The 25,155-nt window shown below is 51.3% G+C and overlaps 1 protein-coding gene across 2 annotated transcripts in view; it reads left to right on the forward strand.

Moving 5' to 3' along the window:
* The first annotated feature begins 679 nt into the window (after positions 1-679).
* The window catches only part of LOC115335340 (collagen alpha-1(I) chain-like), a 98,272-nt gene continuing 73,796 nt past the window's right edge, over positions 680-25,155 (forward strand). For both annotated transcript variants that reach the window (XM_030000835.2, XM_030000836.2), the window contains exon 1: positions 680-811. In XM_030000835.2, coding sequence (XP_029856695.1) covers positions 715-811 — 97 coding nt within the window. In that variant the 5' untranslated portion in view covers positions 680-714. The remainder of the gene's footprint in view (positions 812-25,155) is intronic.

The raw sequence follows: 25,155 nt of genomic DNA on the forward strand, positions 1-25,155 counted from the left end.
GAGGTGAGATGTAACCCATGTAATGCCAAGAAGGGGGTGAACTGGCCCAGACTCTGGGTAAGAAGAGCAGTGTTAAAAGCAGAGGACCAGCACAGCTCTCGCAGGAGAGTTGGGGTCCCCCACCAGCCCCAGAATGCCAGGGCAGGAGGCTGCTGTGTTCCCACTGCCCACTGGAGAAGGCAGCAGGCTGGGACACAGCTCTGGGAGTAAAGCACCCCGAAAAATGCTTGCAGCAACTTTTATTTGGGGGGGCGGGGTGCCTCCTTTACCTATGGAGGCCAAACCAGCGGGGGGGGGGGGGGGGTGTCGTTAACCCCCGCAGCACCCGGTTGAGGAACAAGCGTGTGTGTCTGCGTGTTACCCTGTGCGGATCTGCACACCAAGGGGGGGGGGGGATCCCCCCCCCAAGCCCTGCAGCGCCGGGCGGCGTTGGAAGAGCGTCCCATTTGGGGTGGGGGGGGACCACGACGGGTCACATTAACCCCTGCAACGCTGGGCCCGCAGGCCTGTGGGTTAAGCCCCGCAGAGGTGCGGGTGGGGAAGGGGGCGGAGGGAAGGGGGGTGCCCCCGCGGGGGGTGCGGGGGGTCCCCGCAGCGCCGGGCGGGCCGGGGCGGAGCGGGCCGGGGGCGGGGGCGGCGGGGCCGTGCCTGCCCCGGCGGCGGCGGCGGCGGGGCCGGGCTCCGGGATGCGGCGGGGCCGGGACCGGGCGCACGATGCGCTGCGGGGCGCTGGCGCTGGCGCTGCTCTGCGCCCTGCCCCTGTACCCGGAGGGGCTGGAGCCCCCCGAGCCGGGCTCCGGGCTGCAGGCAGGTAGGAGCTCACCGGGGCGGGGGAGAGCCTGGGAGCGCCCCCGGGGAGATGCTGGAGGGGCGTGCGGTCGGTCGGGGCACCCCGGGCCGGGGTGCTCGGCGCGGCGGTCCCCGCTAGGATGCACTGTTAGCCCGGGGACGGCCGGGTGTCCGCCGGAGCGGGGAGCGCCGCTCGGAGCGGGTCCGGCCCCCGCCGGCAGCCGGGCTTCTGCGGGGATGGGGCGGCCGTGGCCGGGGTCGGGACACGGACACGCACGCACACACACACACCGCACAACCCCCTGGCGCCCCGGCGGCCGGGCCGCGGGGCAGCCACGCTTGCTTTGAGGGCTGAAAGGCTTCTCCCGCTGCGAATGGCATCCCCCGTGGGCTGCTGGGGCCGGGCGGGCGGGGAAGGGCTGTCTTTGGGGGGTCTCGGTGTGGCGGAAGGGTCTCCGGAGGAGGGCACGGGGTCCCTCTCCCTGCAGGAGCGGAGCAGCCGGGCTTGCCGGGGTCTGCGAATGGCTTCTCTGAGGTATAATATAACATAATGGGCTTGTGCGTGCCACAGCTGGAGCTATTCTTGTATCTGGGGCACTGCAGCATGTCTCCATGTCCCTCGTCTTTCCCCTCTGCGGCTGGTCACCGAGTCACTCTTCTGAAACTTTTCATGAAACTTTTGGGAACGCTGAGTCCTGTCCCTCCCCGGGGCAGGAGGCCCTGCCCGGCTCCCGCCTGGGACAGACACAGCGGGGTCCAGGCCCCTCACCCCATAAAATGGGGCACAGGACTGGTTTGCCTCATGAAAACTCCAAGCCAGTCGTTTCCAAAGTTTGGTGCGTGGGGCTGGGACTTTTCACTGGGAAGTGACAGGCTGTGCAGGGGATGGCGAACACTTGAATAAAGTGACTATAAAAAGGATGTTTATTTTGAAGGAAGGACTGACTGTTTCTAAAAGACACTTGTTGCTGCATTTGCATTGTGCTAACACGTATGGGTCCCAGTCAGAAGCAGTGACCTCATGCTCCTGTTCACTGTGTGAACCCCTGCCCAAAAACATGCATGTTTCAGCATGCCAGAGGCTTCAATACAGCCACATTGGTGGGAATGTGTTTCTGAGAGGGAAACCACTGATTTATCTCAGTAGCGCTTAACTCCGCTTGAACCTTGGCTCGGCAACAAGGATGGAGCGATGCAGTTCACAGCCTGGGAAACTGAGCTGGGAATTGCATTCCAGGGGATGGAACTGGAGCAAAATCCAAGTGGGGATAAGGTGTGAGGGGACTGGGGTTGAACTGAGGAACTTGGGAGGCAATAATACTCCAGTGAAGGTATTGGGCTGTGTGGGGAGGAAGGGAGAGGGCAGAGAGGGGTGTCTGCAGCCCAGTGTTTCCCTGGGCACAGCAGGGAAGGGAAGAGCTGGAAGTCCTATTTGGCTGTAGCAGCATTAGGAAGCTTCATGCTCATTATATGTTCTTATTTCCTTTGGGTCATGGGGCTGCCCTGAGGAGGATTTGGCTGAGCATCGTGCAGATGTGTGCCTTTACCCTTTGATCGCTGCTGCCCAGGCTGGTAAAGGTCACGAGCTCAGGCGGGTGTTCAGGTTTTATTGTAGATCCTGCTGGTGAATGGGGCGCAGTCCTCCAAAAGTGTGGGTTTCTCAGGATTTGGCATAAAACAAGACAGTTCTTTGGGGTTGAGGCTCTTGTTTTTCAGCCAGTCCCTACTGATGGTGCAGTTCTACTCCGAGGAAGGCCTGTGCAGCTCAGCTGCAATAACTATGCTCAAGGAGAGGGATGGGGAGCGAGGGGCAGTCGGCTGCAGAGCTTGGCTAGCCTTCCCGACCTTGGAGCTGGGCTTGGCTTTGCAAGCTGGAGCAGTGACCCGTGGCACTCCTGCGGCTGGCCGGGTGCTTTGCACACTAAGCCCGAGTCAAGTGGGGAATAATTGAAGCGGGGAGTGAGTGCCAGAGGAGAGCAGCTAATGACTTGAGCCGGGAGTTGGTATTTGAAGCTGGTGGGACCTTGTTGAGGTTGCGCATTCCCTCTGCTCCATGCAGCAGCAGAGAGGGCATGGCGTGCGGCATCTGTGGCACCTTAGGGTTGAAAGGAAATTAGGATCCGTTTCTTAGATGGATCCATTAGGAAATGAGGATCCCTGTCTTCTTTTCTCACTCCAGCTCAGTCAGGATTAGGTGATTTGTTGATGTCTCCTGGTTCTCTGCTTGGGTTGGGGTAGCAAGCAGTTGGTATTTCTGCAGTCTTGCTGTCACAGAATGGCACCATCTCCTCCCTTGTGTCAAGCTGGAGTAGTGGTTTGCATGGCTCATGCTTGGGAGAAGTCAGTTTCTAAGTTCATAAGCCCCAGCTGGGGCTTTGGGTTGTAAAAGCAGGAGGTGAATCCATCTGGGAGGGAAACTAGGCTGTTGCCATTTGTTGTGTTTGTAGCTGTTACCAAAAGGATGCTCGCTGATGATCTCAGGAGGGCCGAGGGTGCCAGAAATGGGTGGGAATTGACTCCAGCGTGCTGGGAATGGGGATGCCCGGTGTCCTGTCCTCTGTGAGCACTGCTCCGTCAGAGCACACCCAAGCCCTTTAAGCAAACAGTGTTTGCACTGAATCAAATCCGTCCCTTGAGCCCTAATCCACACAGTACCTGGAGCAGCAAGCTGGCCTGGAAATGGCAGAGAGGTTGATTTTTAGGGGAGCATTATAAGGCAGCGGGTGGGAGCTGATCTCCCTGTGATCACTGCTGCTGTGGAGCTGTGTGTAAGCTGATGTGCATGGCACGTTGTGTGCGGTAGGCAAAGCCCCAGGTGCCTCCTTCCCAAGGCTGAATTATTGAACTTGCACCTATTTTTCATGGTTTGAGCTGTAACGATTCCTGAGTGAGACCCCTCACAGTGCTGTGGGTCTGTGATGGTGGGGGAAAGGTGGCACTGGCAGCGTTTCTCTGTATTTGGGGTGCTGTGGGGTTGCACAAGCCCCAGCTGCCTCTGAGCATCCCCCCTCCGTGTCCCAGTGCACAGATGTGCCGGCGCCAGTGGGCACAACATGAGTGTTTCTGGGGGCTTTGCTGAGCTCACCCCACCGTTCAGGGGATGCTCTGGTTAAGAAAGAGGGGAAAGTGGGAAACCTCCTCGGTGTAGTGGGAGCCCAGTGGCTCCGGGGCTCCTGGGAGCTGTTTTTTTCCTGTAAAGTGCAATAACCATAATTGCGACCTGGCCCCACAAAACACAAAACTCTCCAAACCAATCCGGAAAAATCCTGTCTGGGAACATGACCCAAAAATGAATGCGCACGAACAATTTGCCATTAATTAAAGCTTAGAGTCGCCCAATTAAAATCTGCTTAATTAAGGGATGCATCTGAAAATGCAACGCTTGGCTCCTGCAGATGGTATTTCTTGCTTGAGGGTTGGTGAAAGTAGTCTTTCAGTAAATTATCCTCCTGGAGGTCTGGTACTCCAAAATGTTGAATAGAATGTTGTGCAGCAAGGCTCCTCAAATCTGATGTCTTATGCGATCGTGTGCTTGTATGTGTAGGATGTGTATGTGGACTTTGTAAACTAAACATTTAACCTAATGTAAATATGCAAAATGATACATAAATTGTGATGTGTTAGTACTATTTGTGTATGTACGATAGCATATGTTTTATATGATATAGATCACATTTGTATGTGCGCATGTGTGTGTATATAAAGCTTACAAAATGATGGTAATCTTAACTAGTTTCAAGTCAGATTGCTTAAAAATCCAGAAATACCAGATTTGGACTCTTCATGTCATCTCCATTTGACCTTCCGGTGCATGCACGTTACTATGGAGTCCTCAATTAGGCAATTATATGGTTGTTTTGGGTTTTTTTTCCCCTCACAAGACCCTAAATTGTGTATTTAAAGTAGCATAAATACAGGGGTCACTGCCTCTATCCCCATCACAGAGAGCATCTGTGCAGCCTTCCCCTGTGGCTGTTTGCCCCTGTGAAGGCAGAGAACAAACGATTAAAACTTCAGGGCTTGCAGAAGTTGCGTGAGCCGCCAGACAGAGCCCGCCAGTATATTTTTACAATGCAGCTTTTATCTCAGAGGTCCTTCATGCACTCCTCTTAGCTGATTTTTTTTGCACCAGAGGATGGAGGGGAGAGCCAGCCCAGGTTTGTCGTGCTTTGGGTCCATTCGAAAGGGGCTGGAAGGATGGATGCGGGGTTGCCGCAGGGCTGCGCTACTTCCCAGGGGGCTGAGATGGCCAGCTGGCGGGTCGGTCAGCTCTGCTCCCCTGCAAAAAGAAGAATCAAAACCTGGAGAACTCGGTGCAGTGATTTCTGTGCCGGGCCTGAAGGAGTGTATCCATTTTCCTACATGATGTGAAAGACGTCCCGTCATAGCATGAAGACTTGGAACAATGGTGAAGCTGGCCCGTTCCTGGGTGGGCTGCAGTGAGCCATTGCCCTCGCAGCTGAAAAACATCCCCCTTATCTGTAGTCTGAGTTCGCTGAGCATCAGTTTCCAGCCATTATCTGCTAGATGAAAGAGCCCTTTTCCACCCTAAAATCCTTTGGTTCCTTTGTCCGGGAATTGGGAGGAGGTGGGTAGAGGCAGGGGCCCTTGTTGCTTTCCCTTGGACAAAACGCACATGGCACAAATGCCATCACTTGCACTTAATAACTTTTGGTTGCTTGGTTGTATCCCCACTTGCACCAAACTCAGTGCAGTCGGGTGCCTGCTTGCTTGGGTGTTTTGGGAACCCCAGACTGGATGTGGCCCCAATTTCCTCTGACATGTCTGGAGGAGAAGGCACTGACCCAGGACGTGACACTGCATTTCAGGATGTGGCATGTGCTGGATGTTTTCACACTGCCCCCCGAAACGCTGCCATCCCACCTGCCACCGCTTTCTTCCCGAGGTGATGGGAGACACACAATGCTTATGGCAAAGTCGTAAGGGATGGGTACACTGGGGTGCAGGGACACTGGGGGGGGGGTGTGCATGCACGGAGCTGGTACCGCTCCTGGGGCTGCTGTATCCAGACAGCTGCTGTGATGGTGGTTTTTTGCTGTGGTGTTTAACTTCGCCGAACTTGAGCTCTTTGGATTGAAAAGTCTGTTATACGTCTGTCTCATGCTGAATTATTTGAAAAATTTCAGCCAAAACTGTCCAGCAGTTCCCAGGATCCCTGTCTTCAGTGCGTATTTGTATTCCTGTAAGCTGGAGCGCAGACTTGAAGTTTGGCAGCATCCCCATGAGAAATCCTTCCAGATTAGACCAAGTTATAAAATCTTAAACCTTTCCATGAGCAATGGGCCATACGGAGCCTCATTTCCTAAAAACTCTCTCTCGCTGTTGATTTTTTTTAAAGTGCCCACTCTCTCTGTGTCAGCAGGTCTGGATCCTGCCCTGGGCCGACTCCAGCAGTTGACGGCCCATGTCCCCACGCGTGCCACCGGGCAGAGCAAATAAGGACCGAGGTGCTCCTGCCTGCCCTGCAGCCAAGGATGCTAGCTTGCACCTCTATTTTTTGCATGTGATAGGTGGAAATCATTACATTTAAATTCCAGTGTGCTGTGAAAGGGTTTCAAGGGTGAATAAGTGCTGTTCCTTAGGGGAAGATTTTTCTAGAGGAGAAGCGTAATGGATAGCCTGCACGCTGCAGGTTTACGATCATATAAACTTACCAGGGAGTTGAGCTAGATGATACATTCATCACACCCGTGGAAAAATAAACAGTTTGAACTGGGCTGTGCGCTGTTACGCCTAAACTGGTGTCTGCCCTTGTCGAAATATTGACAGAAGCCTCACTGCTCTCCCAGGCAAAGCCTGGTGCTGGCAAGCAGCTCCTGCTCCCAGGCCTCAAGCCCAAGCTCAGCCACGCTGGTTTCAGGTTTGCCTCCAGTGAGGTGCAGGGGTCGGGGGGGCGGACGCAGGGTTTGGTGTGAGAAGCAGCTCGGGGTGGCTGTCCCTACCCCTTGCTTTGGGGCAGGCTCCCAAAAGTCTCCTCATTTCTTGCAGGGGGAGCCGCCATCTGCTCCCGGTTGAGGTCCCGGCTGCGCCACGGGGGCTGATGTAACGTCGTTCCACCCCCGGCCGAGGAAGCCAGAGCTCTTTGTGTATGTTCAGTATGAGCTATATATATACATAACATTAATCTTCGCTCTCACAAGCCTCGTAGTCATCGCGGGGCCGTGGGGCTGGTGTTAAGCCTGTGTGGGCAAGCGATGCTGGCTGCGGTACCACTGTCAGTAGCTGGGAATGGTTACGGCTCAGCCTCCGAGGAGAGCAGCCTGCTCCCCTGATCGCTGTGGCGTATGGGATCGTTTGTTCCTCTGGGATTTGGTTTTGTTTGAGGCTCGTTTGGGGAGGAAAGCTCAGGAGGCCCTTTGGAGAGGTGGCGGATATCGCGTGGCTGGTGGGGACTCTTGGGTGCTGGGGGCTCGCTCCTCGTGGCCCCAGCTGGGTGCGGGCTCGGGGCTCGGCTCCGCCGGGTGCGAGGAAGGGGCCCTCCTCCGCAGGGTGCTCTGGCATCTGCGAGGGGCTGTGCTGGCGTCGCAGCTCTTACCCAGGCAGGTGGGGAAAGGGCCTCTCCCTGCTCCTGCCTGTCGGCCCCAGCAGCATTTCGGGGGACAGATGTAAGCGCAGAAACCTCGTTTCCTTCAGCTAAAAAGAGAGCGGATGGTTGTTCGTCCCAACCCACCATTGCATAGCAAGATTTTTTTTTTTTTTTTGTGCTTTGCTCCCTATTTTTAAACAAACCAGGCTGGCAAGGCTGGGTCTGTCTCCTTCCTTCACATCACACAGCGAGCGTGGGAGAGTTCAGCAAGAGGCCAAGCATCCTTGGCTCTGCCAGTTGCACCGTGGGGTGTAGCAGCGCAGTGAGACCTGGTGCTGCCGTGGGCTCTGCTTCGCTGGGGGCAGACGGTGACGTTGGCAGAGCAAAGTGTTTCCTGAATGCCAGCTGGTGGCAAAGGGATTCCTTGTCCCTCTTGTTCCTTCATTGTGCAAAGGCTTAATTCAACCTGCAGCCCCTGTGACAGAGCAGTCGGCTGAAAAGCTTTGCTCTCTTGTGGTCATCAATTAAGAAAAAAAACCTCTCTAAGACTTAAGCACCCTCCTTCCCTGCCTTTCCCACTTCAAGAACTCAAGAGAGCAACATGGTGACAAAAATCAGCTTCTGTTTAGGGCACATCAACCTTGACAGTGCATCTCTGTCCCACAATGATGGCAATTAGTGCAGCACTAATTACCCACGTGGAACTTGGCCTAGCTCCCCCAGCCCTCCCGGCAGTGTAATTCCTGCGGGGTTAAAGGCCACCTGAGGTCACGTCGCACCGATCCCGGTGCTGCCGGGGACGAGGGTGCCCCGGCGCGCGGCCGCTGGTGCTGGCTGGGTAGATGGGAGGCAGGCAGCGGGACGGAGGGACGCAGCAGCCCCTCGCCCTGCGGCCACGAGTCTCTGTTTCATCGGGTTTGCCGCAGTGGTTTCATAGACGGGTTGCAGCAGCTCTGCGGGAAGGAGTGCCAGATTTGCTGTGATAAGGTGGATTTCTTTTTCCTGATTTCTTTTCCCTCTCCTCCCTGCCTGTGGTGCCTGCTGGGGGGCAGCGTTTCTGGGAGGGGGCAAGGAGACCCTTGCCACCCAGGGTGCTCAGCAGCTTGACCCCCACCCCCATCAAATCACAGAATCACAGCACAACCCACGTTGGAAGGGACCTCAGAAGATCATCTGGTCCAACCTTTTGTGAGTAAGGGAGCCTAGATGAGATTCTCTAGCACCCTGTCCAATTGTACGTTGAAAACCTCCAGCGATGGGGACTCCACCACATCCCTGGGGAGGTTGTTCCAGTGACTGATTGTTCTCACTGCAAAAAAAATCTTTCTTGTATCAGGATGAAACCTGTCCTGGTGCAACTCGTACCTGTTGCCCCTTGTCTTCTCCATGTGGCTCCTTGTGAAGAAAGAGCCTCTGTCCTCTTTGTAGCTACCCCTTAAGTACTGGAATACTGCGACAAGGTCCCTTTGAGCCTTCTCCAGGGAGGATAGACCTAACTCCTTCAGTCTTTCCTCACAGGGCAGGTTCTCCAGCCCTTTGATCATCAAAGCCCCTCTCTATTTTCTGCCTCTCCTCCCATCCGCTGCTTGGTGGCCAGGGCTGGATGATGTGCTCCGCTGCAGCCTGCCGAGGCCATTGCCCTGTTGCAAGCCCTAAAACGCGGCTTGGTTCCTCCCCTAAAGCTCATGGGAGCTGCGGTGGGGAATTCTTGCTGCAGGAGTTTTTGTTGGGGAAGGCAAACAGGGAGCTGCCTGTGGATTTCCCCCCTCCTGCCTTTCCATGGGTGTCCACTCCGGGGAGGAGAGGTTAATGGGGTGGTTAATTAATGAGGTTTCAGCCAGGGCTGGTCTGCTCAGGGTTTTGGGAGGGTTTCTGAGGCTGTTCAGCCAAGCTGTGCAGAGCACTGTGCTGGAGTAGTTGTCCTGGCTGGTTCCGAATTACCATGGGCATCGTGTGAATAGTGATAGCTATGCCAAAATTGCTCTTCACCCAAGTGTCCTTTTCGATGCTTGGAGGTTGTCAAGTCTTTCTGTCAGTGTTGCCAGTCCAAAACATTTCAAGAGTTTGTCAAGGGACCCAATATTTATTTCCGGAATATCGAGACACAGATACACACTTCTGTGCTTATTTCCACAGGAAGCAGGTTCACAAATCCTCTTTTTAGAGCAGAATGGGAGTTTCTGCCTAATTCCCATGACTCCCAGAACTGGGGCTCAGGGAAAGCTCCAGCTATCGTGCCAGCATTCACCAGGTGATGCACACCAGCTTGCTTGAGCTGCTGTAACTTTATTGAATAACCAAGCTCATTAAAGACTTTGCCAAGCAGATAATCCACACAAGACTTTCTCAGAAGCTTAACACTGGCATTAACACAAATATCCCTCTGTTAACATTGCACTGTCCTTCCCAGAGCAGGTTCATCCTCGGATGCTTCTCCTCCAGGTCCCCCTCAGCATCCGTGATGAGGAGCAAAAAGTGATTGCCCCTTTCTAGACACATACGGTTTTCTTTTTAGGCTTACCAAGATCTGACTCCTTTTCTTTTTTTTAAGAAAGGGAAGATGTTAGTGTAGACCGCGCGGCTTTGCGGCTGCCCAGGCAGAGGGAAGCAGCTGGGGTTTTCTAGAGGCATAAAGCCCTTTGGGATGTGAGATGTACCTGAAAATTGGAAAGATGCTTGCACTGGGCTGTATCTGAAAAATGCCTGTGCTGATCCGAGTGTGCATGGCATCTCCCATGGCAGTTCAGCCTGCAAAGGCATCGCTGCTTTTTTTTTTTTTTTTTGACACAGTCAAGTTCTTTGTAAATTAGTTCTTTATTTGAAAGATGGGAGTGATTAGTAAACAAATTGGCAGAAAACGGAGATGTATTGGGAAGGGAATCTAGCCTCAAACATCAGAGCTAGCTGGAAACATTTCCCCCCACATCTTTCTGGTGTGTTTTCAACACGAAAATGCACTTTCTGCAGCTGAGATGCTAAGATTTTCCTACATAAAATTTTCCCTTAGAAAAATATGTAGCTTTTTCATTGAGAAAACAGAAATAGAATATTTCACTCAGGCCAGTTCAACCCCAGTAAAACCCTTTCCAGCCTGGAGAACTCACTGTACAGCCCAGGAGATACCAAATTGCCTCTCCTTGGGGGCTGTCTTGCCCTGCTCTGCTTCTCCCTCCCTATCCCAGTCAAGCAGGGTGAGCAGGGAGGAGAGTGGGTCCATTAATCCCAGGAACTAACACAGCTCCACACGGCGATGAAGGTCAATACTGAGCTCCCTCCGAATGGAATATGATGGTCCATTTCCACAGATCTCATTCAAATTGTTTCACTTGGGAAGAATGTCAGAATTTCTTCTGTTTTATCCAAAATGCCTCAGTGAACTGTCAGGCTATTTTAAAACATCCATCTCCACCCCCCCCCCCCCCTTTTTTTTTTTTTGGCAGCAGGTTTTCTCTGCTCTGAAACAAGACGAATGGGGCAGGGATATTTCAGTGTCTGATCGCAACCGGGCATCGAGGCAAGGGTGTAAATGCTGGCATCTCCCCTAGGCTGGGATTTCTCATGTTTGCTGCAGTTTGTTGAGCATCGGGGGCTCGTGCCAGGCTGGGGAGGGCTGAACCCTCGCTGGCCCCAGCTGCCCTGAAGGGTGAGCTTTAAAATATTGCTGCAGCCGCTTGTGTAGGGTGCTTCATGCATTTCCCTGGCCAGTCTTGCTGGGTAGCAAAGAGCTGATGTGCAGATTTGGTGCTGGTGATGAGTGGGGGCAATGCATCTCATGGAAAGGAAGGGCCAAACCTCCTGTAGCTCATGTAACTCGCAGCTTCTGGCACCACTTTGGGGAGTTAACGTGGGTGCTTTTCCCAGAGGCTGGGCATTTGCCATTCAATGGCACAGTAACCTTCCTGCCACCAAAAAAATGTGGGCAGGAGATACTGCTGCCGAGAGCAGAGTCATGGCGTGAGGCTGAAGCACGTTCCCACGGGGTTTAAGCCCATTCCCAGGGTGCTGTGAATCTTTGCGTGTGCATATAGCCTTTTTTCCTGCTCTAAGGAGTCCCATAATCTGCATTTATGTTCACTTGAGAGGTCTGCTCGGCGGTGGGCACCCAGCACTGGGGATGGGACCTGCTGCTGCAACACCTGGTGTTCCTTGTTGTGTTTAATGACTCCATATGGAAGGTGTGCAGAGTTCATCGCCTTCCAAACGTGCTGAGGGGAAATTATAGGGGTTGGGCACAGGTCAAACAGATTTAGCCCAGGGAAAACAGTTGATTTTTGTTGCTTTCACCAGAGTGCAAATGAAGGTCAATTTTTTTTTTTTTTTTTGTCTTTTAAAATCACTCAAATAGCAGTTTCTATTTCTTAAAGGAAAAAAAAAACCCTACAGAAAGGTAATTAACTTTTTGTGGAAAGCTGACTACCCTCACAACTAACATTATGCAGAGGTGCACTTCGCCACTTGCAGAAGATGGATGCATTCTAAGTTGATACATTTGATAAGACATCAAATATTTCCAGCGGGACTTGGAGAAATAGGAGAAGCAGGTAGGTAATATATTGCAGAGACATCTTAAAGCACTTCAGCCCCAAACTCATCCATGACAGATGCAAGGATAATCTCTTGTGCTGCTATACTGCAGGCAGCTGTGGAGGATGCAGCTGATGCTTACCGCAGCAGCCAGTCCCAAGTGTTTAGAGCTGGTAATGAAAACCAGGAGAACATGGGGGGCTGGGGGGTAGGATGGTTTAATGCAGAGAAGGGTCTGGGATCTTTCACACCAGCTCATCTGGGTGGTTTTGATGGGAGAAGCTAGTCCAGTATCCCTGCCTTTTTTTTGGGGTGGGGAAAGGTCTAGTTGCTAGATGCCCAGTGCCCTGACCTGGAGAGTGTCTGGCAGCAGATGGCTGGGACTGAGCTAAGGACCGAGCGCTCTTCCCGTGCAAGAGCTCGCTGGTGGAGGGGCTCCACACACATGTGCGCAATAACTAACTTTATGATGGGTGATTCCTGGGAAATGAAACGTCCTTTGAAGTCAGGACTGAACCAGGAAGCAGTGGGATCGAGTGGCCGTGACACAGAGCAGGGCTGGCACTCCCTGATTTTTTGCTCTGCCATGGCCCTGCACTAGCTGCTGTTTCTCTGCCTGTGCTTTCTGTCTGTAAAGCAGGGCGTGATGCTAGACAGATGCGTGCCTTTGCTCTTTCTGTAATGGCTCTGAGCTGAGATCTCTTTGCAAGACAAAATGCAGCCAGGCAGTAGATTATGTTCCATTAGCTCCTCACTTTCTCTCTTTTTTTTTTTAAACCTGCTAGACATGATGTTTTGAAGACGTGCTGTTATTTTGCCAGCTTGCTCTGTCTTATGCTTATCCATTCCCTCTCTCCCTTCCCCTTTGAGTGCCAACATTTATGCCATTGCAGTTTCAGCAGAGCACTCTGGATTGTAATGGAGAAATGTGGGAGTTGATGGGCTTGCTGGGAGCAGATCCCACCAGCTGGGGAAAAATGCCATGTTGCAGTGTAATAGGTGAGGACGACACGACTCATCCCTGAAAGGTGTAAATCAGAAGAGATATTCAAAGTAACGCCAGGCACGAAGACTATAGGGTCATAGGACGAGGAAGGAGAATTTATTGGGGTATTCTCTATGTGTACAGCACCATGTGGGACCCAGACCTGATGTGTTTTGGGGTGCTTGTATACCTCTGTACTAACAATTAAGTGTATGTATACTTGAGTATAAGTACATGCTACAGGTTAAGTATGGCTGTTCAGAGTGAAAGAGGTAAATTTTATTATTACTTTTTCTGCTTTCCTGCTGCTGAGCCTTTGTTTCTAAGCCACGTTTTCAGTGGCAGCTTCCACTGGGAGTGGGAAATACTTGATTAAAGAGGCAGGTTAAATGAGTTGCCATCCAATGAAGGCATCTGCCACACAGGAGTGAAACCCTTAGTTTGACAGAGTTGCATTATTAATACTTTTCTGAAGTCCTTGAATGGATCAATTAAACAGCTGGGTTTTGCCTGTGGAAATGCTGGTCTTTGTTTTGGCAGGTGGTGATGTACCAGGGCTGAGAGAGATGTTCTGTAATGAGAGCTATTAAAAGGTCATTAGCGATGCAGAGGGTTTTGAAGTTGGCAGCGAGCTTTGTGTGAGCAGATTTTAAACAACTCCTGCGCTCTCTTTTTTTTTCTTTTTTTTTTTTCCCCTTAATGGAGCATTTTGAATGTTTTAATTCTGAGGGTGGCAAACTGGAAGATGTGGGTGAGAGAGCTGAGGAGACAGAGGACCTAGTCTCCGTCGTGCCACATGGTCCTCCTCGCCCTGGCCAGTAACTAGAGGACATGGGGTGCGGAGTTTAAAGTGACCTGCAAAGAAAGAGGGAGAAAGAGAGAAAACCAGTGGATGCGTGCTCTGTACGTAGAGTTTGAGTGACTTAAAGAACAGCTTTTTGGCCGGGTGGCTTCACTGTCCTAGATCACTTGGAAACTCCTGCCTGTGCCTGCATCCAGCCAGCTCCTCAGTGCCTCTCTGCTGTTTTCCCCACAAATTCTCTAACAGAGGTTTGAACACAGCCAGCATCGTGGCACAGAGATGCTTTGTGGTGTGGCTGCCAGAGATTTTGCAGGAACTCAGTGGCTGCAATCAGCTGATTGCAGGGTCTTGCTTTCTTCCAGGGCAGGGCTGTTGGTGTAGGGACCTTCATTCCTGGCAGCATGTGAAGAGGTTTGTTTTCATTTCACAAAGATCATGTTTCTGCCTTGTGGCCTTAGAGCAAACCTGGGAAACCAAGCCCCAAGCTCCCTACCACAACCTAAATGAAAAATTGCACAATTTGTTCCTGTTTCATGTCAATAACTGCAAGGTTTTGTACTCATTTGGGAGGAGAGAAGGGCCTGAGTTCCTCACACAGGAGTGTTTGAACAAGACTTCAGACTGGGGCAGATTGCAGGTCCCATGCCGAGCCCTCCTATGCTCCATAGGCAGCAAAAAAAGGCAGCTGGAAATTACCCCCAGCCTTCCCACAGATGTGCTCCGTTGCAGGGATGGATGCATTGCAGGGACAAAAGCAAAGCAGGTCAGAACTGCCTCAGACCTGCTCTTGGGGCTGGTACAGAGGAGGAAAATCCTCCTTTCCCACTTGCCAGTAGGAACTACAGGGGGGTGAGCATGTATTTAATCCCCCCAAGCCGTAGCTGATGGCCAGGTACTTTCTAGTTGCCAATACAGTTTGCACCAGCTCTTGGCATCAAATCCCTTGGGACTGAAGTCAGCTTTGATGGCTGTAAATCGGAGGCTGCCGTTGCCGGGTGGGTCAGCGCTTGCCCCTGCTCCCTCGGGCTGGCTTGAACCTGGACGAAAGGTGGGGGCTCCCGGGCTGGCTGCCCACCCCTGACCTGCTCCCAGCCCCCGGGGGGAGAGCCGCTTCCCTGGCTTGCTGAGGATGAACCAAAGTGGTGCCCATCTCCCCGTCTGCCTGTGGCTTGTGGGAAGCAAAAGTCATCCTGCTCGGACTGAGCAGGTCTTGCAAAACCACGTACCGTGCTTTAATGGCAGAGGTCCACATTGTTTCTTTCCTTTGCAGGGTAAGCCTTTAAGCTGCTAAACTTGCTTTGAGCAAAAACTTCTTTTGGTGGGTCTTTCTAAGGAGGAGATCAGGCGCCTGCCGAGGGTAGGCAGTTTTCTGAATACTTATTAGTGGGTTTATTTTATAATGCCTCGCTCGTGGTTTTCCTCTCCAAGTGAGCGGACTTTTGGGAATCCTATACCTTCTACAGTAAAAGTGCTGTTAATTTTCTTCCACAGTTCTGCTGGTTTTAATTGTAACCTCCCATGTTAGCTGTAACAACCCATATGTTGATTGTATATGTTATTTAATTTGCTGCTGGCCTACCTCAAGGTTGGGTTGTGGTAGAGTTTTAGTTGCCAGGAGGACTTTAAATCCAGATTAGAAGTTTTTCCTCAAGGAAAGATGTTTTTGCAAATTCAGCCACTGCTGTTGGTCTTAAAGTAGGAATTAAGCTGGAGATCTTGTTTGGTATATTCTTTGTAGGACACCAGATCACAGTGTTTTGGTGGTTTTTTTCTGGCTTGAAAATGCTTAAATAGGAGCAGATCCTGTGCTCAGTGACCAGTCTCATACCATTTGATGGATGCTGATTGAGCAAAAGTGACCCAAAATTAAATTAAAGCAGTAAAAATGCTGTGCCTCACTGTTTATCCCAGGCATGCCTGCTTTAGAAGGCAGTGCTTAGAAGTTATATCTTTAGTTCTTGTGGTTTAATGATTTAGATTTTATATTTTTCTGTCTTAAATATACAAGGCAGTCACGGTTCTGGGTGGGCAGGGTGTGACTGCCCCAGAAGCACTACTGATGTTGTTGGGGTAGTTGCTTGCTTGCTGCTCTCTGGAAGAGCTGGGCTGGTGAGAAATCAAGTTTTATAGCTGTTGAGATATTACAAGTCTGTTTAACATCACATGCAGCGGCAGGAGGTGTAGAGGAGGTATATCACCCACATCCAGGAGTGGGAGATTGTCATAGCATAATTCACATTGGAAGAGACTTCTGGGGATCATGGAGTGCAGGGCCTGCTCGAGGCAGGTCCATCTAAATCCAGGCCATTGAAAGGGCCACGTGGAGATGACCGCTGCTGGGTGAGCATTTTCCTGCAGAGGCAAGAGTGGCATTTCCAAAACTGTTCCTTTGTGTCTGGGCTCGTATTTCTGATATGTGAGGTCTGGTTTAGTTTAACTTGGTCTTGAGCCTTGGAAAGAAGTGTCCGGGGTTACGTCAGAGACTGCAGCTTTCTCATTTCAAGTACAAGGAGCCAAGTGATACTCGAACGCCCGTTCGAGGGGAAGGGGAGACAGGGCTGACACACTCCAGGAAGTCCCAGGGTATGGAGGGAGCTCCAAGCCTTGTTGATGTGGGAATTGCAGCTCCCAGCGCAGCATTTCATTCCCACAAAGAAGGGAAGGAGGAGAGGGGGAACATCGATAGCTGGAGGCTGATCCTGAACTGGGTGGTTGCAGCTCTCTCGGAGGCATTAAAGCGGTGCAGGAAGGAGCATCCCAGGCTGTCCCGGCACGTTGTGCGGCTCTGCCTCCTCCCCAGCCCTTCACTTCAGCCGAGGGACCCCCATGCCTTGCAGCTTCCTGCCTCTCCTCAGCCAAACATGTGCAAACGTGACCGTGAATCCCACCCTGGATGGTTTTTACACACACAGGCTGGTATTTCCTCCCAGCTCCCTCTCCCCCTGCATGGCCCCTTCACAAAAAATGGAGTCAAGAATCGCTTGTGACCTTGACCTCTGAACCTCTCCTCCCCTCCTCCCAAAATGTGAAGCATCTGGCAGGCATGTGCTGCCTGGCTCCTTGGTGGAGCTGCAGTGATGTTACACAGGCTGTGGCTTGTCTCCAGGCTCCCTTGCCCCACTCGCCCTTTTGGGACGTGTTTGCTCTGCAGCCCCGGAGTGGTGCCTGCTCTGGGCATGGTGGCTGGTGGTGGGGAGACCCTGCCTCTAAAAGTGATCCCCAAGAAGAGGGGTGGCTTGTGCATCCCTCCTCCTTTCACGTTGCTCAGGAAAAGTTTCCTCCAGTGAAAGGGTTTGGTGGCTGCCTTGGAAGTTATCAAGGGTTTGACTGTCACAGGGCAAGGAGTGATCCAGAATGACTCCAACCTGTGAAAAGTGAGCCAGATCTCCTCTTGGTTCCTGTGTACTTCTGGGTCCCAGCCTGGGAGCTCAACGGGAGCTCTTTTTAGGGGTCATTTTGAAGAGGGAACCACCTAGTTCTAGTTAATCCCTTCCTGATGCCTCCAGCAGCCATGATGTTGTGTGGTCTGAGCTTCAGACCAACACAAAGATACCCAGATGTCTCATCCCCTGGCCATGGTGTGGTTGTCTCCTGCCAATGCAGGGGGAAGGGGAAAAGAGGTTCCCCCTTGTCCCTGGGTGATTCTGGGGTGTTGGGGATGATTCATCCATCCACAGAGCCGGGAGGTCCCTGAGATGCTTCCAATGGCCAGCGCTGGACAAGGGGCAGCTGGGAGCCGAGGCACCCCTGTGCTTTGTAGCACGGCAGCAGAGGTGCTTTGGGCAGCGAGAGGTTGGATCATGATCTCAGCAATTGCTGTGAGCTGGGGGGGTCTGCCCGGGGCTGTTCCTCACCCAGAACCACTCTCTGGAGGTGTCTCTGCAGGGGGAGGCGATGTTTCTCTCTAGGACGGTTCACTGCAGATGTGAGTTCCCACATCTTCATCTGTGGGGCCAACCTGTGAGTGTGTTTGCTACTGTCAGAGAGGAGGTCTTGGGGCTGGGCAGGAGCAAGCAGGGACTGGCACAGGAGTTGCTGCGGGGCTGGCCAGACCAACCCTGGTCGTAGTGTTGTGGGGAGATGGAGGTTTCATCAGGGCTGGGACGTGGTGGATGGACAACAGCTTCCTCCCGGGGGTAGAGGTAACCTGGATGGTTTTCTGGGTGGGATAATAAACTCCTGGCTTTAAAAAAGAAAAAAAAAATTAAAAATTAGGTTTTAGAAGAATAAATAAAAATCACCTCTGAACCTTTGCATTCAACTTTTTGTGCTTGAACCATTAGCAGTCAGGTTTTCCAAGCTTTTCTCTAGAGCTGTGAGGCTCAGGAAGGTTAATTAAAGAGAGATTCAGAGCTGTTAATGAGTCCGGCAGCTGGAGCGTTAAGTCTTTGTCTGCATCAGCAAGTAGCGTGCTCTACCAAAAGCAGATCCACAGAGCAGCAGGTCCAAGGCCCCTATATCCACTCTATATGGGCTCTGTGGTTTTTACCTTGGACTGGTCCTGGATTTTCAGTCCACAGGATACTTTCCATGTTGGAGAACATGAAATGTCCTCCACAGCATTTCTTCTGGCTTAGTGTCACCAGAAAGGCGTCTGCTTGTGCGGTCCAAGACTGCTCTGCAGTGAAAGCTAAAGCACAGTAAGTGGGGATGTTTGGGGCGTTCACCCTGAAATGCCTTCCTGATCCTAATTAAAATAACTTGTGCGTTGCTTTTTTTTGTTTGCTATGTTTATTTTCCCCCTTCGGAAACAGTCTGCAGAAGCATGTTGTGAACACGTCTCTGCTGCAGCTCGGTAGAGTACGGGCTAATGTTGTCCCAAGGGAGCCCTTTTCAGCCTTCCTCTCTGAAGGAGACAGGAAGCATGGAGGTCCCCACTGCACACTTCTGTCTTTAAAGAGGTGCAAGGACGGCAGAGCTAATTTTCAAGCAACCTCTCATAATCTGCATTAAGATTTGCTCCCGACTTGTGAATCTTAAATGACAGAGAGGCCCCTGGCCCTGGGCTCCCTCCTGCATGTGACTGTGACTCACGGTACGGTGGCAGACGTGCTCTGGCTTGTAGGCGTGCTCTGTGCTTGTGGAGTACACGTGCAGCACACTCACGTCTCCCTGAGCAGTGGAATAACTCCTTCACTCAAATCTGGCTGCAGCATCGAGGTGCCCTCCTGGCTGGTGCTGGCCATCAGGAGCCCCATCCCCGGGCTGAGCCTCCCCGAGCACTCCCCCAGGCTCTCTCCACCCAGCGAGATGCGAGAAAATGAACCCTGCTCCTTTTCACAGCACACAGTTGCCTTTCCTCTGCTTTAATGTCCCTGAATGTGTTTTTGTTTCATTTTTATATTCCTTTCAGGCTTTTACTGGAATTCCCACAGGGCCCAGGCCATGTGGGTAGGGGATGCTGATTGGAAACAGAATAGGACTGGAAGTAACTGAGATAAATGGCCTGATAAAACAGCCAGAGCCTGGCTGATGTGCAGAACCAGCGTGGGACTGTCCTTGCCCCTTCCTCCCTGCTTGCAGAGGGCTTGAGCCAACCAGGAACCGGCTCACTCCTATTAATTGCTTCCCCCCCCCCCCCTTTTTTTCTTCCTCTCTTTCTTAATACCAGTGTACAAACATTGCTGCAGAGAGCAGGGGTTAATGCAGCTCAAGCCCTGGCTCGTAAGCAGCCTGAAGAAGGCCCCCCTGTTGTGCACGGTGAGGTCTTGGTCCATTACTGCTGCTTTACACCCCTGCCTCTAGAGGAGAGTTGACTGCCAAGGAGAAAGGGATGGGCATCAAGGTTTTCCACAGCATAAAGAGATGCATGTTGCTCTGCTTGGATAAATGAGTAGATTTTTCTTCTAATCTCAAACCTGAAAGTGGGTAAGCTTGTAGGAGAGTAGTTGTCTTTTTCGAAGCCTGTAGCATCAACAGTTGCCATATCAAAGAGAGCACAAGAACTGCAATAATCAGGAGATTACTGACATCTCTGGGTGATGGTTGCTGTTGCGTTTGAAGTGATGCCCTGGATTTGTCGCTTTTGTAGCTCCTTCTGCAGCTGAGCAGAGCAAAGCTTCATCTGTAGCTCCTCAAGGACCCCCAGACCCCAGCCAGGGTTTCTTTTTAGCTTGATTGACAGCTTGCTGCTGAACACCATGACACGGGTCTCCCTAGACCTCGACCAGGACTGGCAGTCGTGTCTCCTTCCCTGTGCCCTTCCTCTGTGGTTTTCTGTAGAAAGTAACTGCCCATTGCTCCTTCTCCAGGAGGGATTAGCGTCCACAGAGCTGCCCAGCGCTGGCCAATCCCTTCTCCAGTGACAGCCCAGCTCTTGCAGGTCCTGACTGCATGTCACTGTGCAGTCGTAGCTGTATGCAGTCTGTCTCACTGTACCTTAAGGCAGTGATAACAGGAGGGTAGGGCAGGCTCTTGAAATGTAGGAATCAAATATTTTAGGGAGATGAGGTATTTGACGCTGGTTGTCCCACACCTTAAGGCAGTGTCCTGGTCCCTGGGCTGCAGCTGGAACAGCTCCGTTGACTTTGTAGGCCTGTGATTTGGCTCTATGTTTTTCAGATTTTATAGTGAATAAATATAATTAAGTATTTAGGGCTAAGCTGATTCCTTAAAGTATTTATTTTGCTGGAGGTTTGGTGGGAAAGGTACAGCAGTTCAAGCCAATTCCAGTTTTTACATTATTTTTTTGTTTGCTTCGCTTCCAAACTAGAAAAAAAAGAAGCAAAGTCACTTCTTCATGTAGTCCTGCTGCTCACAGAGCACTGCAATGTGCTGCAAAGGCTGGAAGCACTGCTGCAAGCCCAGCATGAGAGACTGCTACAACAATCTCTAGGACATTTAATCTGATGGCTTGAAAACACACTCACCCCAGTTAGTTTGGAGAAGCCCTGCGAGAGTTGTGCTTACAGCAATCTGCACGTTGCTCGGTGAATAAATCTACCAGGTATTGCTGACAGGGAAGTAATGTTCTCTGCCCTTAGGAAATACAGGTGTGGAGAGCAAGAGCAACCATCCCGTGGTGTCTGCAGCACACCAGCCTCAGGGAAGTATTTGTTGTACCTTTGTAGAGTTGCTCCTTGTTAGGGATGCTTTTGGGAGAGCCTAGAGGAGCAGAGCTGTGCTGTGGCAGAGTGTTGTCCATGTCTAAGGAACTCACAAGTGAGGTGTGGAGAACGTTTTTGGAAGTGTAGGCCATTTAGGTCCTATGGGATCCCAGTTTCTTAAATCCTCTCCTCCCTTGGGACCATGCTCTCTGCAAAGGCACTGTTGTCAGATACTTTGGCTGCTTGTGCCTGTGCTGGACATGTGTTCTGGGGAGATCTGGGCTTCCTCAGCACATCCTTCGGAAGAAAAAGTGGTGGAGCCTAGGGTTAGGAAACAGGGGGTTGCCTTTCCCGAGTCAGCTGCAGATGCTGGACATCGACATTGACCCTCCCTGGCCCAGGAGCTGTGCAAAGACGTAGGGGTTTGCCTGTCCCACGGGGATGCTGTGCAGGTGCCTGAAGGTGTCCTGCCACTCCAGCTTCTCCACACAGTACCTAGACAGATGTGCCGGTGTAGATGGGTCCAGCAGACTGCCCTGACCAGCCCCGTTCCAGCAAGAAAGCTTTTCCCTCCCTATCACAGGATCATAGAATGGTTTGGCTTGGAAGGGACCTTAATGATCATGTAGATCCAACCCCCCCTGCCATGGGCAGGGACACCTTCCACTAGACCAGGTTGCTCAAAGCCCCATCCAACCTGGCCTTGAACACCATCCTCACCCTGCTCCCAGTTTTCCCACAAAGGCTGGTCCGTATTGGCTGAGACCTTGAGCCTCACTGCTGCTAGCTCCACGTTGCCGAGGATGGGCATCTCTTCAGCAGCTTGCAAAGCCCAGACCCTTTGCAAGGTCACTCCCAGGAACCATGTAAAACCCCCCTGATCTGCAATTTGTTGTGGCTATCATCTCACTTGCCAGCAGTAAGATGCAAGGCCAGGTGGCAAGGATTGTTTTTCACAAGCTGGGAATGCTTTAATGTCTTGGAAAAAGAAACCTTGAAAACTTCCACCAGAAGGATTTCTCCCACTGTGATACTGGATACAGTATATGGCTTAAAAAATAATTCCTGGCACTTTCGGAGCACTATGAGATATATTGTTTTAGTTTAGCAAACCCTTCTTTTTCATTCTGGAAAGTTAGCTCATGGGTCTAGCTTTTCTTCTTCTTTTTAATCATTACACAGGGGTGGCAGGGCAGTAGTGTTAGTGTAATGTACTGCTCACTTCAGTGAAGCTGGAGAGATACCAGCGTGGGTTATGGGTGAAGTTCATAGTAGAGGACTAGAGGAGTTCTGGTGTCTTCCAACCTGTGTGCATCTATAAAGATGTTAATTTGAGTGGTCCTCTTCACCACTCCAGAGTACGTTGAACTAGAGGTGATTTGAAAGTGAGGTAGAATAGACTTGTAGCAAAGTATTTGCCATAGAGGTTACCAGACATGGTGCTGAGGCACTGAAACAGAAGATATGTCTACACAGAAGACGACTATATTTGGGGATGTTTTCAGGTTGTCTGCTTCCAGGTAAAGGAACAGTGAAGTTGAGGGAGGGTGGGCTTAGGGATCTGCTTTGATGGACCTTGATGGACTTGGTGGAGCCTGAAGCTGAGCTGCTAGTAGAGAGGTGTGTCTCAGTGACTTGGTGCATGTGGTGAGAAAGGGGGTGGATGGAGCAGCTACTGAAACTGGGTCTAGTTGTGTGAATAATTTCAAATCGAGAAGTGGGAGTGAAATTCAAAACCATTAAAACAGTTGGTTTTCCTGTGTTTTGTAAAGAAAGCTTTTGGGTGGTTTGGGTTTTTTTTGGAAATGTCCTGGCATCTCAGGAGTTTAAAAACAAGATTTCATTTTCATTTTCAAAACAGCTGTCTGTGTTTTAGTTGACTAAAGGTAACTTGCACTGAATAAAATAAGAAAGAGGTAACTCATCCACAGACTAAGATGAAACCCTTCATTTCTAGGCTGACTCAAAATGACTCATTTTCCTTTTTTTTTTTTTTTTTTTTTTAACTCAAATATTGGGAAAGTTTTCTGTTTGACACTGATTTCTTTCCAGCAATTTTGTTTAACCCTGAGACCTCCCCCACATCCCAAATCCAGCATTTTCTCAGTGTCATCTGTTCAGAGAAGTAGTGCATCTTTAATGAATGTGTTTTTCCCGCACAAAGGCAGCAGGAGGAATGAAGAGCACATTTTTTTCGCAAGGCAGATACATCCCTGCTGTTAAACCAAGACTTGTCAACTCTGTGTCTGGGGCTCTCCCAAAATCTGCACGCTTATCTGAGATGGGCTGTGCAGAGGCAGCGTGCATGGGTGAGCGTGTGTGACCTCTGCCTTTCTCAGCTTTGCTTATGATGAATAAGAAAGGCTTGAAAACTGGTTTTTTTGGTGGGAAAAGAGAGATTTTCCTCTGGCTTCTTCTGCATAAGAAACTCTGTTTTTCTCCCTGGGAAATTTTCTAGGTTAATAAAGAAATGGAGAGAAGGGAAAACTTAATTTGAGCTGGGAAGACATTATTAGTGGGAAGGATGATCCAATGCAGCTTTAGAAGTAGAAGATACAGGAGTGGGCATGAAGCAGCCTTTGGACAGGATGCTTTTCACAGGGAGGAAGAGGATTTTGAATGCTGGGGAGAAAATGGATGGAGATCTCCACATCCAGCAATGGGCTTTTGCGTAAAGGCTGACAACTGTAGAGGTTAACCTATGCCCATGTGCTGAGTGTGTCCTCCTTGGGACCTCATCCCTAAATGAAGTTGCAGGAGGCATCTTCAGTCCCAGTGGAGCACCCATGCCCATCCTCAGCCAAGCTCAGCGCCTGCCGAGCCTCCTCTGCCCAGGATCTGGCCATGGTGAGCCAGGGCTCAGCCTTGGGGCTTGGGGAACTGTGGTGGATGAATGTCTGCTGAGGGAGCTCTGAGAGGGTCAACCCCTCCTGGGGGGTGGTAAAGTGGTGCCTCCAGCACAGTTTGGGGTTTGACAACTTCTTTCCATGTGAAGGAAATCCTGGTTTATGTTTGTTTGCCCAGAGCCTTCTGAACTGTGGTTCAAGCATTATGGACTCAACCTGACCCATGAGGCTTTGGTGAAACAAGAAGAGATTTTTTTGCTTGGAGGTCTCAGGGTCTCTGGCCCTGCAGGTGGCCCCAATGCCTGGGAAAGCAGCAGCTCATGGCATCGACCAGCTTGCCATGAAATTTGAAGGCTCATGGGGACCCAAAGATACTTTGGGTTTAAAAATACCAGTGGAGGGGGAGAGGTGAGTAGCTGTGCGAAACGCCGAGCATAAAGACCTTGGAGGAGCATTCAGGAGTTGACTAAAGGTTGAAACCGCAACAATTCAATAGTTTGTGCAGGAAAATTGGCAGCCGCGAGTGTGGAATGAATCACAAATGTGCACATGTTTTGCCTGAGGTGAAAATCAGAGTGCTTTTTGGCTGTGAAGTGTCAGCTTGTTAGTCTGGGAAACACTCGTTTTTAATTTTTTCTTTATTCTTGTGAGCTGTGTTGAAGGGAGCATGAGGGAAAGGTCGGGACTGTTGCCCCTGCCCTGCTTTGCCCCAGGCTGTGCTGTTGCTGGTGCATAAGGCTCTTGTGCTTCTTTCTCTCTCCCATTCCTGCTCCGTTTCTGCAGATCCGCCAGGGCAGACAATGCGTGGTAGCTAGATACAGCCTCCAGAACGTTGTTCCCGATCAAATGAATTTTAACGCCAGGTCAGACCCTGAGCACTGACCCTTGCAACAGCATATCTAAAAGCAAAGGAAGCAGAAATAGATCCCTGCAAAGCACTGTGCACTTCACTTGCCCGCAGTGGAAAACGTTCCCTTTCATTAAGTGCCCAGTACTAATTTCGGTTTGGGCATTAGTCATACGCTGAGTAACAGGAGCTGGTAAAGGCACTTGCAAGGCACCATGGCAAGGCTCAGCTCAGGCAGATCCAGCTCCCACAGCCCGGGGCGGTGGCAGGCATAGGCTCACGGGAGCAGCGTCTGTCTGTCCCCTCTGCCTTGACATGGGACCCTTGCTGCTTTACGGGAAATGCCAGTATCTCCAAAGTGATTAATTGCAGCATGAAGTGGCTGTATTTTAGCTAAGGTAAACCATGCACTGACCTGTAGCCATTCTTTAAAGGGGAAAATTGGCCCTGCTGAATGAAGGAATGGCTAAGAGTTTTCCTGAGTTAGGATGGGTTTGGACAGAGGCAAGAGGTTTGCCAGATGCTTGTGCAGGGAGTCTCCTGAAATAGACCCCATGCTCTTGAGAAAAGCAGACAGGAGTTGCCTTTCCCTGCCAGCAGTTGAGACCTCGAGTCTCCCACAAGCTCCCATGAAGCATCCCCGGTCCCATCGCTGCCAGACGGGTGGCTGGAGGAGCCTGGCAGGCAGCAGACCATGCCCAGGAGCCCGGACGAGGCTGGGGCCCTGGCTCTCTGCCTACCGTGCTTGGCACAGTGCGGGAGCATGTCC

This window comes from Aquila chrysaetos, chromosome 24, assembly GCF_900496995.4.
Source record: "Aquila chrysaetos chrysaetos chromosome 24, bAquChr1.4, whole genome shotgun sequence".
NCBI classification, from domain to species: Eukaryota; Metazoa; Chordata; class Aves; order Accipitriformes; family Accipitridae; genus Aquila; species Aquila chrysaetos.